Source organism: Megalobrama amblycephala, linkage group LG15 (assembly GCF_018812025.1).
Source record: "Megalobrama amblycephala isolate DHTTF-2021 linkage group LG15, ASM1881202v1, whole genome shotgun sequence".
In the NCBI taxonomy this organism is placed as follows: Eukaryota; Metazoa; Chordata; class Actinopteri; order Cypriniformes; family Xenocyprididae; genus Megalobrama; species Megalobrama amblycephala.
Window position 1 is genome coordinate 28,255,392 of NC_063058.1, and position 14,116 is coordinate 28,269,507.

Here is a 14,116-nt window from a genome sequence, read left to right on the forward strand (position 1 = left end):
ATAAGATGCGCAAAATATTTAGGGAGATCAGACATGATTTTGACCAATTCATTAAGTTGTAATAAGCCTTTTTTTTTTTAAAGTGAATTTCGTTTTGTAAAAATTGCAATTTTAATAAATGTTTTATCAACCAATTGCCTGGATTTAATAAATAAGAAGCAAATATAGTCTTATGGCTTAAAAAAAAAGAAGTTTTTTTTATTATTATTACTTGTTATGTCTTGACGTTTATATAGCCTGAAGTCCTGCTGTTAATTTTAGGTTTTGTTGTGGAGTACATAAGTGGATAGGTAAAATAATATTGGGCAGTTTTGTTCTTAATTTATGTTTACAAACATTATAAACAAAGCTATGTAGGCTAGGCTACTTTTACATTACTTTATTTACCGATAACTTTATTATCATAATTTCTGAATGTAATAATAAAATGCGACATAGGCTACAGGCCTATGTGACTTTTTTTCCCTCAGGAATAGCGTCAGTATTTTTAACCATGCAGCACATAAAAATATTTTGAAAAAAATACTTTAATTTATAAACCAGTTTTTCCTTTCATTTACATAGGTTTACATTTGGACAGAATCTTGTTATAAAAGATAATTGTAGGCCTATTGTTACGGGTGCTGTGCCCGAGAGATGAGCCGTAGGCGGATATCCACAAATAAGACACTGTTAATAATATAAGGTACAGCAAAACACAACACTCACTAGAGATATCAGTAAAACAACAGAGAATGGACAGGGAGTGAAGGGAGTGAGTCCATTATAAAGGCAGTGATGATTACAAAGTCCAGGTGTGGATGATCGTGATGATGGGGAGAAGACGAGGGAAGTGAAGTGCGTTCAGTCACCTCGTATTTACCGGAATCTTGAAATGACAACACGTGACGTTATATTCGGAGCTGTTCACGTCCTTTTGGTCCTTGAACTGGGAATTATGCGTTTCCATGGCAGCACTGTCAATGCCTAAATGAATCTACAGAGTCCGGGAGTGGTATATCTGGGAGCTTTCAGAAAACTCCCAGCTTACAAACTGATTACGAGCTCTACGAGGACATGACGCTTTTACAAGCTAGAATTGTAACTACAGGAATTACGAGGCCACGTAACGACCTTGAGTGCAGGTGTAAGAACAGGAGGATATGGGAAATGGAGTCCGGGAGACAAGGGATCTCTTTGTTTTTTAATAAAATGCTGTACATTTTAATAATAATAATATTATTATTATTATTTTCAAGTAGGCTACATATAAAATAAATAAATAAATAAAAATAAGCTTATTAACCGTTATTTTTCTGATCAAACCGGTTTCAGAACATTTATATTATTTATATTGCGACGGTTTTTACTGCACAGTGTTGTGGCATATTTACCAAACAGTAAGTGACGTCAGCAGCATCTGACATGTGGAGCGTTCCAAGATGGCGGACACATCTACATGCCTGGAGCGCATATATATATATATGTGGCTAGACTAAAGATAATTATTAGACTGGTTGGAAGAATAGAAAGATGAGATCTAGTCATCATTGTGTTTATCCTAGGAATCTGTTTTTCTCTTTTGTAGTCGTTCCTGAAAATCCTGCTGAAAAGAAGGATGCCAGAAGGAAACCAAAACAGCAATGGTCTCCAACTGAAATCGCAGCAGAAATGAGACGCTTTAAAAACCACATTACACAGGGAAAACTTGCCACTAAAATTGAATGCCAGCAGTGCAAGAATGCTGAGCATCCTGCTTTGGCTATTCGCTCTTTACAAAATATCAGAGATTTTGTTAGGAATAGGGGTTTGATAGAGAAGAGAAAGAGACAGGCACAAAACATTTAGTGTTTTGATGGCGTTGTAAATGTTTTTTTTTTTTTGGTTTTATATGTATGAGCAAGGTTATACATTAAGTGATACGATATAATATGCTCTGTTCATTATTTAGTTCATCAAAGGTAAATGGTAAAGTGATATACCTCGTATGCATTTTGGTTATATTTGTATTTTTAAAAGCACACATTAAAGTTTGCTGCTTGTTCCCATACTTGGTGTACTGTTTTATGTTCTCACATGAAATGGCCTAGTGGTTAGAGAGTTAGACTTCATAACCAGGTCGCTGGTTCGATTTTCAGTGCCAGCAGGAAATGACTGAAGTGTCCTTTGAGCAAGGCACCTTACCCCTGTTTGCTCTGCAGTGATAGCTGCACACTGCATACTACTTGTAAGTAGCTTTGGGTTAAAGCGTCTGCCAAAGGAATACATGTAAATGCAAATGACGACGAACATTCATATTACAGAATATATGTTATTACAAAGCTATATAAGGTAAAATGTACAGACAGCTGGTTGTTATTACAAAATACATTGTTTCATCCTGGAGAGGTTAATTTTGCGATTACAACTAGCTGGATTTACCATTTTTCTGCTTAGTACAGTTACAGCCACAATAGTAACTACAGGAACACAAACTATGATTTAAAAATTATTTTTGCCCGTTTAAAATCAAATTAAATTATTTTGATTTATTCTTATTTTAATATATGTCATTAAATTGCACCAGTCGCAGTGACTCGCAGTACCTGGACCAGTTTCAGCAGACCTGAGAATGTTGCCTTCACTTTGTTAAACCATTTGTCCTCATAGAACCCTTTTGTCCTTATAATACACAATGTTTTCACGTTTGTGTTTGTGTTAAACCGTTTGTCCTCATAGATCACTTTTGTCCTTATAATAGGGATGGGCATTTTTCCAAAATATTGTATTCGAATATTTGGGCTCGTAAAAAACGAATATTCGTTTATTTAAATTAGGTTAAACGAGAAAGACGTTATTGTTTTATATTCATCAATATTTTGTAACCATTTCTGAACAAGCTTACGATTAGGCAATATACACATCAAGCTTACATTATATCTTAAGGTTTTCTTTTAGTTCAAAGCATTAAACAATATGTGTAAACAGAAAATATTAAGAACAAAAGCATTTAATATCAAGCAGCGCGAGCGGGAAAAATACTAATAAAGCAGACAGCGCCAGTTATTGTACAAAACGTACATAATACACTCGAGTCAGTATATGGTTATCGTGTTTATATTGTTTCACATGTTCATGTTGAGAAAAACAATAATATCCACATGCGCTGCAAAAGCCCACAACACTTACAAAAAGACAAACGCGCTGCAAACTCCACAACACTTACAAATAGTGAAACGCGCTGCAAATAGCACAGACCACAACGGAAATGTTTCAAGGGGACCCAAATAAGTGGGACCTGCTTATTGTTTAATTGTGTACTCGCAAGAGGTGTTGTCAATGACCTGAAAGGTGAGTTTTTTTGTTTATTTAAACATCCTGATTGTATAATTGCCTAGTCTCTTTTTATATTATTAGCCTAAATAATCTGACACAGTTTAACTGTGAAACATTATTATGTTGAACTGTAAAAACTGTAGGGAACACGCAAGTAAAACTACCAGTATGTTTTTCCAACATGAGTAATAAAATGCCATTTTTCTTGTTTGTTTTATCAGTTAACATATAAATAACCTTAATGGCGATTAACCTTGACTGGAGGATACTACAGTAGGCATATAAAAATAGCCTATTTCTCCATCCCATTAACTTTTTCTTATGAGTCTTGAGCTATATTTCCTTTGCAGTATGTAACTTTTGTGCATAAACTCAAAACATGTTTGGGTACCTAAGGGCTTCTCTTACATCTGCTGGGAGAAGGTCTAACATGCATTTGCTTAGTTATATGTCAATACCTTTTACCACTAAGCAGTCACTTTGTTCCTTTCCTAGGTTATGTATTGTCCATATTGTGGACTCGAATTGGCTGCACCTATTGGATGCTTTTGTGGTTCCTGTGGTAGCAACATTCAATTTTTGGCACCTTTTCTACAGAATGGTAAGCTCTGCTGTAAATGTCAACAAAAAGACACCATGATAAACCCACACAGTTGATTGCGATTATTTTGGCTGTTTAACCCTCCTATAATGCCATGGGTCAATATGACTCATTTCCACTTTTAAGTTCACTTTCTGAAATATTTTTTTTTTCTCCTTGAAATTCTTTAACATTATTTAGGGTCTTTAACTTGTATGCAAGTTATGGACACAATGTGTTATGAAAAGTCTTTGTGTGCAACAATTTTGTTTAGAGTCATTCTAATCCTAACACTTTCAAATTCATAGGTACTTAAACATACCCTAAATAAAAACATTTCCTTGATGTACATTGTTGTTATGTCTTGTCCTTGCTGCACTGTGAAGGTGAAAGGGAGCTTTCCCACATTTCTTCTCAGTGCTGCAACAGTCTTTGCCACACACACAATCACATATTAATTTATTAAGATGTTGAACCAGGTTATAGTATGACATGCAGAACTAGTGTGACATACAGAACTAAACACAAATACATTGCATGGTTTGTTTTTGTTTTTTGTTTTTTTTCAATGTCAAAATAAACCTCCAAATATGACCTAACTGTTAAAAGTGGTAAGCTTAATTGCCAGTCCAATGCCAATTGTTTGTGCCTTTTACTACCTGGATTTGTCCACAAATTGAGCAGGTTAAATACAAAGGCGCTATATAAATAAAACTTATTTTTCATACACTTTGAAGTGTATCAATCAGTTGGCCTCTTTATTTCTTTGTTACTGCTGCTGATACATTTTTGATGTTTAAGATTATATTTGTGGATTTCTGCATTCCTAATAACACTGTTCTCTTTTCCCTTCAGGCCCAGGAACTGTGTCAGATGAACTCACAGAGGCAGGCCTAATCCAGAAATATTTCTCAGAGGGCCACACATATGACGTGATCCTTGACTTTCTTGGAACAAAACATAACATTTTCCTGAGTCTGAGCACCTTAAAGAGAAGGCTAAGGAATGCAGGCCTAACAAGAAGAACAGACTATACTCCCAGTGGCACTGTGGATGCAGCTATTACACATGAACTGACAGGCTCCGGTCAGCTTTTAGGCTACAGAGCTCTGTGGCAGACATTGCGTCAGAAGTATTTCATGACAGTTAAAAGGGACGATGTAATGCATGCAATTCGCAGACTGGATCCATCAGGAGTTCAACTTCGCCATAGACACAGATTTGTCCGAAGAGGGTACTTTACAGCAGGACCAAACCAAGTATGGCATGCTGATGGGTATGATAAGCTCAAACCGTTTGGTGTTGCCATCAGTGGCTGCATTGATGGGTTTTCTAGGAAAGTGATGTGGCTCAGAAGTGGCAGCTCTAATAACGACCCAGTGATAATTGCTCACTGTTACCTGCAGTGTGTATCAGACTTCGGACTTCCAGCACGCCTTCGCACAGACTGTGGGACAGAAAATGGCACTATGGTAGCCATTCATTGTGCATTAAGAGCACATCATACAGATGACTTTGCAGGAGCACACAGTCACATGTATGGCACATCAACTGCAAATCAACGTATCGAAAGTTGGTGGTCCTTTTTCAGAAAGCAAAGGTATAGGCCTTTTAAGATATATTTAAAAAATTTAATTAAATTTACTATTTAGTCACTTTTATGTCACATGACAGAGGATTTCAGTTGTTAACCTGTATTATGAGAGTAACACTAGATTAAAATGTAATGCAAATCTTTTTTCATGATGCTATACTTTTCTTTGCATTGATAAATATATATATATATATATATATATATATATATATATATATATATATATATATATAAAATGTAAATAGGAATAGAGTTTAAATAATACCTTTTTGTTTGAAACATTTATTTTAGAAATAATTTCCGTATAACATTTATTAAGCACTGAAGTAAAACATGTATTCTGTCATTCCATCATTAGGACTCAGTTCTGGATTGAGCTCTTCAGTGATCTGAGAGAGAGGCACCTTTTCAATGGCAGCCATGAGCATAAGTGCCTTCTACGGTATGTCTTCTTGAGCACCTTGCAGAAAGACCTTGATGAGTACAGAGAACTTTGGAATAACCACACCACCCGCCCTGTTCGTCAGTCTTGTTGTCATTCTGGTAAACCAGAAGCCATGTATCACCTGCCTCACAGGTTCGTATTTAATCCATGCAATATGTGACCATGTTCTGTAAATATCAGATTTCATTTTTACTTAATGATTAAACTTAATTATCAAAGAAAATGTGATTGATTGCCTATAGCTGACATAGAAGTGTATAGTGGAATGTCCTTCACTTGACGATTATCCTATTATTTTAAATCAGAAAACTAGACAATTTAAAAAAATTCAGATACTCTTAGACCAAAAAAAAAAAAAAAAAAAACACCAATGTACAATCCACAAAGTTAAAAGGTGGATTTTTCTGATTTGCAAAGTGTACAACAGTGTCTTAGTAGAAGCAAATGTAATGACCATATTTGAAAAGATCTTGTCAACATTGAGGGTCAAACATTGTCATGTTTGTCACCAAATTTAAAAAAATTGAAGTGTTGGGTTATCATTTTTCACCTTAGCATTTGTAGGTTTTATTAATGTTTGTAATAAGTTGACTCAGTGTTTTGATTTCTGACTGGCCTTAGGTTTGATGCAAGGGACTGTGGATTCCCAGTGTCACAGGAAGTTATTCAAGCGTTTGAGGACACTCTGCCACTGCAGCGCAGTCTCTGTGGTGATGGTAATCTCCAAGTTCATTTTGAGGACTTACAAAGACAGAATGGGCTTTATCCACCAGTCAACTGGATAACAGCTGTTGAGAATTACATAACACTCAAAAATATGTCAGGACTTTAAAAGTCCAAAGAACAACTTTATTTGTTCACTGCATAAATCATCAATGTTTTACTGTACATCAATGATTGAAACAGTATATAAAATCTAAAGTTGTGTGCAAAGAACATGTCATGGATTTCTGTGAAAAAATATAAAATACTGATCCTTGATCAAAAATGTCTCTCAAAATAAAAGCCTATTTTTCCTTAAAACTCACCAGTATATCAGTACAATCAAAAATATTAACCTGAGTGTTCCTTTTTTTTTTAACTGAGTGGCTTGAAATGTTCAACTATAACATAAGTGTAGCTTAAAACATTACTTATACAAACATGCCTGCATCTTAAAATAGGAAAGAACAAATTGGCACATGTTGCAACATTTCAATAAAACTCGTACCTAAACCACAGTATATCAGAGAAAGATGTTTAGCTTCAAGGAAGACCAAACCCAGGGGAATTTTGCATGCCGTAAGCCATGGCTTCTTGAAACTCTTCATAACTGGGTAAGATTGGAATTTTGATTGTATTTGTACATACATTTGCCATGGGAAAGCGTGAGCTCTTTTGAAAAACTAGCTTTGGCTGAGGCTGTATTGCTGCAGGAGGAACTTCTTTCAGTCCAGTCCCAAACAGAAGCACGTCTTCCAAGGAAGGACTAGCCTCTTTTTCTAGGGGGAGCAAAAGAAGAATGTTAGACATGTTTTTTTTATTTTTTGGTACTTTATACATTTGCTGTAGTGATAATTCTGCACATTTCTTATTCTAACATATATAATACCTTCCAGGTAGAGCAGATAATCTCGCCAGTAGCTCAGCACCCTGGCCTCCTCCTGACGGTTGGTGCTACCAGGCTGACTGAACTGCACGTGGAAGATGTAGCATCAGCTGTCAGCTTAGTCTCAGTGTAGCACATGATCGAGAAGAAGAGTGAAGGATGTTGTTCCAAGGCATTGACAAAATCAAGTGTTGCTAATCCCTCTTTGAACCTACAAAAAGTGCCATGTCAAAAAGTGACTACTACAATGGGGTTATGTGAACAACTACTGAAAGATATAGGGCCAGTTTCACCGTCAGAGCTTAGATTAAGCCAGGATTAGGCCTTAGTTTAATTAGGACATTTAGGCAGTTTTTATAAACACCCTAGACAAAAACATCACTGGTGCACATCTTGAGACAAAACAATGGCACTGACATATTTTAAGATATGCCAGTACAAGTTACTTTCAGGTTAAAACAGCTCAAATATGCATTTTAGTCTGGGACTAGTTTAAGCCTTGTCTGTTAAACCGGGGACACAGATTTTCCATTTTAACAGCAAGAAATTAGGTGACACTACTTCAGCCACAATATTTAGCCTTTGAAAAATGTGTTGAAAGTATTAAAGTACTCAAGTTAAAATATAAAATAATTTAACATTGTTTTAAAAGTCCACAGAGTAAGAATAATATTATACCTCTGGATGGAAACATGGTTTCGATAGATGAAATACCATTGAATGTAATCATCGATCACTTTTTTCTTTTCCTCCAGAGTCCTCATGAATCTGTAGCAGCCAGCTGTCTGTAGCATGCTTGAGGACTTTGCTGTGAGCTCCTGGAGTTCACTCAGTGATGCGGCATTCTCGATCTAGAGGAAAATAAAAACAATAAATGTTTTTATTATTATCATTATCATTATTAATATTATTGTAACAGTTAACAGTCCATGTTACTTTTAAAGAAATTAGTATGGCTGTTTTAATTAATTGTTTAATGGCTGTTACTTAAAACAGATACTAATGTCAGGTTCAAAAGAACGAAATTGTGTAACTAATTTCTATATTGTACATATTTAGGCATACGTTACATAATTATCATTCCAGTACCTGTGTACACAGAAAGGTTTTTTTGGGTGTAGCACATCATTATCAAAGGATCTGATAAGAATATTAGATTAAACATGCCTAATTATATTTCATTGACCTTGGTTGGTAATGGCCACCAAAAAATCTGATTCTGTTGTTGAATAAATGTACATTTTGAGAGATTTTAAATTAAACTCAAACTGAAATTTTAACCCTTTTGATACCAGATATTAATATATCAGGCTAAAAATGAACAATAATAACATTTAAGACAACATGTCAAACAGTTTGTCAAACATATGGTTTGTACAGCAATTAAGATATCATTAATGTGGGTAGTTTTGTGTCAATTGATAAAAGTAAATTTCTTGAAGTTGTTTGTAATCCCAGTTTAACAAATTACCTCAACGAGGGCCTTTCTGACCTCTTCGTCATGAATGTCCTCAACTGGGGCTTCAATTGTCTTTACTTTACCAATTAAGTAAAGAAAAAAGTTCGGCGAAAGACATCGAGGCCCTGGACCGCCATGAACAATGGACACAGCAATCATCCGTCCAATATTGAAGTATTCATTTTCTTCTGCAGCTAAAAATGACAATATTTAAAAGTTAGGACACTATGATTTACAACATTGTAAAAACGTCATAAAAGTATTACCTTTGCTATCAAAGGAGAGATATTTGGCATTGTCTTTGCCTTCAAATATCCTCCTTGTTTTGATGGTGTCCATCAAAAGAGTCAGAAATTCTCGAGTTGGCCCCCCGCTGTCCAAGGCCTCTTCAGTCATACCGGCATCGTCTGTGAATTTCACCATCAAGCTGTAGGTGGGATCAAATGAGGATCGCCTGAAACCTCTTAAGGCACCATCCCAGACATTCACCCGGTTAATGTTAAATCTGCAACAGGATGTTTTTTTAAGACTTTGTGCCAGATTTGACACTATGTCTGCAACTGTCAGCCCATCATGTCCATCACTGGAAAAAACCAAAACAAAAAATGAGTAAGCCATTCCGCACTTATCAAAAATAATAAACACAATTTGGACATCACAACTTTAGGAATAAATAAAAAAAAAAATCATAAAATCACATTCTTCTGGATAACAGGAGAAACAGCTTGGCAGATTTGTGTAAATTAGAACAAGTGCTCATAGTACCTGTCTTTCTCTGACAGTTTCTCTACTTCCTCAAGATCTGAGGAACTGCTGTCAATGGTGATGGGTGCATAGATATGGGTATATGCACTATGGAAGGGAGAACAATAACAGTTGATCCAGAAAGAGATGTTTTGTTGTTTTATCTGTAGTCCAGATCTTTTTAATAGTTTTATCTAATAGGTCTAATAGTTTTATTTCAAATCCAGTGAAATATTATGTAAAATTATGCCTTGTGACTTACCTGTAGAAGTCACATGACTTAGGTTCACCCACTGAGGTAGTTGTATGTTTGGGTCTTGTTGCACTCTTGGCCTGTAACACAGACAAAACCACACAGCACAATAAGAACTTAGAATAATAATCACAGAATTAACCAGAAAAATGAACAAATTCTGGTGAATTTACATTACAGAATATGACATACTTGCTCATTAGATGACTGGGATGTTGATGCCACAGATGTTGTGGCTGACCTATAACAAATTAGTAGATCAGTAGATTAGTAGATTATCATTGTGTTGTAAATAACATAAAATGCTTTCTTTATAGCAATTTTAAAAATAAACATACATTCATATAGCTGGCACAGGGACCAAAAAAAAGTGTCAGCAGAAATTTCACTTACCACTGTCTATGCTCTGGTGTACTTCTTTCGGGACTTGACCAAAGCTGTGAGGTGTAAACATTATAATCTAAACTCATTCACAGCCTTAACACTGTATATTCTTTGCTATTTTTAATGATTGCATTATAGCTGTACTGTAAGCACCGACATGCTGAACACCTAAATTCCTCAGATGTACCTACCACTGTGTCAGAAAGAGGTGACATATTGGGTTGCGCTCTAACAACAACATCATCATCCTCATCTTCTGAAATGGAGTCATCTTCATGACCTCACAAAAAATTGTGTTAAATCTCTATTTCAAATTACATGTTCAGTACTTAAAGTACTTGTAACAGAAACTATTTTGTTTTTAGTTTAAATCCACATAAAATATATATAAAGCATAATATTTTAATACTTAACCTTTGACAACAAATCCTCAAGAGTACTGATGTACAGAGTAATCCTTTGATATGCCTTTCCAATGGCCTCTTTGTATTGTCCAATGGTAAAAGGTGTGTCAGTCCCAGGGATATTTTTATCTGAGAGCCATCTGGATAAAGCAAGACATATTCTCCATCTTCCATGTCTTGGTTGAAATCTTTTTGTTTTTTCACAGCAGCTTGTAAAAGTTGCTCAGATGACCACTGGGGATCAACATGTAGAGGTAGGTTTTTTCCTCTCATGGGCTTGAAGCCATTCTTGGTCTTGCTCATGATCCCAATAGAAATCTAGACCATCAGAAAGAAAAGGCAGAATACAAATGATAATACTGTTCTGTCTGACAACTTCATTAACTTAATAAAAGATTAGCTTACCTTTACTGTTTTATTTGATTTCTTTTTACTTTTTGAGAATGATTTCCTTTCAGTTTCTTTTAGTTCTCTGTATTTCATGAACTGGAGAACAGCTGAAGCTGACTTCGCTGGAATGGCACATGCATCAGTCACTGAAAAACACACACACAATCAAAAACAGAGAAAAGGACTGACGAGACTGAAAAGTAATTTGATGGATGGAGCTCAGTAAGAGAATATTACCTCTGGGTACTGTCGGACATGACACATGGTCATCATCACCTGCAGTTCTAGAGGTGTTCTCTATAACAAAGCTTACATCTCGCCCACATGAACTGCAAAATCTGGGCAAAGTCGGCCACTGGATGCCACAGAAAGGACAATACATTGATCTGAAAAAGATAATATGACTGAAATTAGCACATTGCATTCCGATGTCCTTTCATTACTAAAAGGATTTCAATAAATTGTAATATTTTAATTATACCATCAATCTGCAATTTAATCTGACCTGGTTTAACCTTTCTTTTTTTTTCGTGAACCTTGAACATTATGGCCCAGTTTTACAGACAGGGCTTAGCCTATTAAACATTAAATAAGTTCAATAAGGACATTTAAGTGGCTTTTATAAACGTTCACTAGGAAAAAAAAACAAAAAAAAACATTACATGGCGTATTGAAACAAAACAATGGCAGTGACATTTTAACCCCTTCAGACCCTACGTCCATTGGAATGGACATCACATGAATTTTGGTTTAAACCAATAAGATTTTATGTTTTTATAATATAAGTACTGCCTGGTCACCAATTAGTCCCTGATCTACCAATCACAATGAAAGAATGACCCAGAACTTAATCTGATTGTGCTTCAGGCATCACCAAAGACAGGCATGACTAACCAACTAGACAGGAGGAGCTCCTTTTTTATCTTTTATATGAAGATCTATGTTCATGGCATCATCAACTTACATCTATTATAATCTTAATAATATCAAGTGATAATATTCAAAGTTAATTTGAAAATCTTTCAGAGCTGAAGAACACAGGATTTTTTTGAAGTTTGATGTCCATCACAATGGACATTGGGTCTTAATCAAAAAAAAAATTCTTTTTTTTTTCTGATTTTGCAAAAATTTTGTCTTCTATGTTGTGATCATAAGCTGTCATTCAGCTTTTCATTAGTTTTAGTGAAAAACAGAAATAGCAAATGTGAAATAAGTGCATACACTTCAACACACACACACACACACAGAATCACACACACACACACGCATGTGCGCGCGCGCACACACACTGATGCCCTGATGTTATATGCACGCAATCATATGTATCAAAAACAGCAAGTACACACAACACACACCACAAACACACACAGACACATACACACATATTCCCATTCACCCACTGCAAACAACAAAAGTAATAAAACAAGTTTTTTGAGAATTCATCTTATCATTTTACATTTTCTCTACATTCGTATTGCATTGCTCTTTGTTACAGTATGTGTTCTTTTCAAAATATTCAATGCTATGGTTCACATATTGTGTTTGAACTCTAGCTCATAAGAACTGTATGGTTAAAATATGACAGATTTTTTGTTGCTTGAGCCCTGATGTCCATTGTAGTGGACATGAAAAAAATCTAATAAAAAAATGAGTTTTCACAATTTTTTTTTTTAGACTCATTTATACATTAAAGAAGAGCAAATATCAAGTGGATACAATTTTTTTTTGCTCAGTGGAACATAATAGGGGTTAAGATATGTCAGTATATGTTGCTTTCAGTTAGAACAGCTCAAACATACATTTTATTCTAGAACTAGCTTAATCCTTGCCTGTGAAACGGGGGTATAAGATGCTTAATTAAGCCAGCTAATATATGCAACAATATAATGTTCAACATTGTGTACCGTGTCAGATTATTTAGGCCAATAATATAAAAAGAGACTAGGCAATTATACGATCAGGATGATTAAATAAACAAAAACTCACCTTTCAGGTCATTGACAACACCACTGCGAGTAGACAATTAAAGCAGAACTCAGTAAGATTTGCGAAGCTGCCCCTACAGTTTCCTTCAGTGAATCACACTGTCGTAAATACTCCAAGCGCAGCTCTGGATTACAACGACTACAACGCTCACCAGCGCAGTAGTTTTGCAAATACAGTACACTCGATGGAGGTGGGTAATTTTCGAAATTGTCTTATAAAGTCATAATATACATTGTTTTTGAATTACCGTAAAGCATTTTGTCACTCTCGCGTGAACGTGAACACGAGGCGAGATTGTTTCGGGTCGGTGCAGCTCAAGTTGCAAGTGCTGTATTCTGGCGTAGACGTGCCAGAGGGGGTTAGTGCTCGCCTCAAACACACCACTACAAGTCAATTAACCATCGTAAGGACTTAGAAAACTATTTATGAAGGTAAAAAAAGTTACTTAGTTCTGCTTTAAACAATAAGCAGGTCCCAGTAGGGTTCGTCACTTATTTGGGTCCCCTTGAAACATTTCCGTTGTGGTCTGTGCTATTTGCAGCGCGTTTCATTATTTGCAGCGCGTTTCATTATTTGCAGCGCGTTTCACTATTTGCAGTGCGTTTGTCTATTTGCAGCGCGTTTCACTATTTGTAAGTGTTGTGGGATTTTGCAGCGCATGTGTTGTCAAACTGATGAAGATGTTTTCTTAATTTGCAACGCGTTGAGCTCTCTCGGCCACCATAGTTTATGATGTCACCAACCCGTTGTAGTCCAAAACCGGTCGTTTTTGTAGTCATTAAACTTTAAAAGACGATATCTCGGTTTGCATTGAACTTTCAGTGCTGTAACTCTGCAGATACTGTTTATGCTCAAGCAGCAACATTACACACTAACTAAAGTTAAAAAAGTGAAATCGCATTGAACCACCCCTTTAATAAATGGTTAACAGGTTTTCACTTTACATTAAGGGTCACTTTTATAGGTTATGAATATTCATAACTCATTAATAAATG

The 14,116-nt window shown here is 35.6% G+C and overlaps 3 protein-coding genes across 3 annotated transcripts in view; 1 reads left to right on the plus strand and 2 right to left on the minus strand.

The window, feature by feature from the left end:
* The first annotated feature begins 2,103 nt into the window (after nucleotides 1–2,103).
* On the plus strand, nucleotides 2,104–7,022 carry LOC125247965. Its single transcript, XM_048159522.1, has 4 exons — nucleotides 2,104–3,895; nucleotides 4,730–5,474; nucleotides 5,827–6,045; nucleotides 6,535–7,022. The coding sequence occupies exons 1-4, from the start codon at nucleotides 3,793–3,795 to the stop codon at nucleotides 6,743–6,745; spliced, it is 1,278 nt and encodes a 425-aa protein (XP_048015479.1). The 5' UTR covers nucleotides 2,104–3,792; the 3' UTR covers nucleotides 6,746–7,022.
* Nucleotides 7,023–7,504: 482 nt separating this feature from the next.
* LOC125247968 (G2/M phase-specific E3 ubiquitin-protein ligase-like) lies at nucleotides 7,505–9,695 on the minus strand. The gene is made up of 4 exons (XM_048159525.1): nucleotides 9,227–9,695; nucleotides 8,973–9,154; nucleotides 8,180–8,352; nucleotides 7,505–7,712 (listed from the first exon to the last, which is right to left on the minus strand). The coding sequence occupies exons 1-4, from the start codon at nucleotides 9,576–9,578 to the stop codon at nucleotides 7,538–7,540; spliced, it is 882 nt and encodes a 293-aa protein (XP_048015482.1). The 5' UTR covers nucleotides 9,579–9,695; the 3' UTR covers nucleotides 7,505–7,537.
* Nucleotides 9,696–10,553: 858 nt separating this feature from the next.
* The window catches only part of LOC125247963 (NACHT, LRR and PYD domains-containing protein 3-like), a 53,296-nt gene continuing 49,733 nt past the window's right edge, over nucleotides 10,554–14,116 (minus strand). Inside the window, exons 10-12 of the mRNA XM_048159520.1 lie at nucleotides 11,373–11,521; nucleotides 11,151–11,281; nucleotides 10,554–11,063 (exon numbers count right to left, since the gene is read on the minus strand). Coding sequence (XP_048015477.1) covers nucleotides 11,445–11,521 — 77 coding nt within the window. The 3' untranslated portion in view covers nucleotides 10,554–11,063; nucleotides 11,151–11,281; nucleotides 11,373–11,444. The remainder of the gene's footprint in view (nucleotides 11,064–11,150; nucleotides 11,282–11,372; nucleotides 11,522–14,116) is intronic.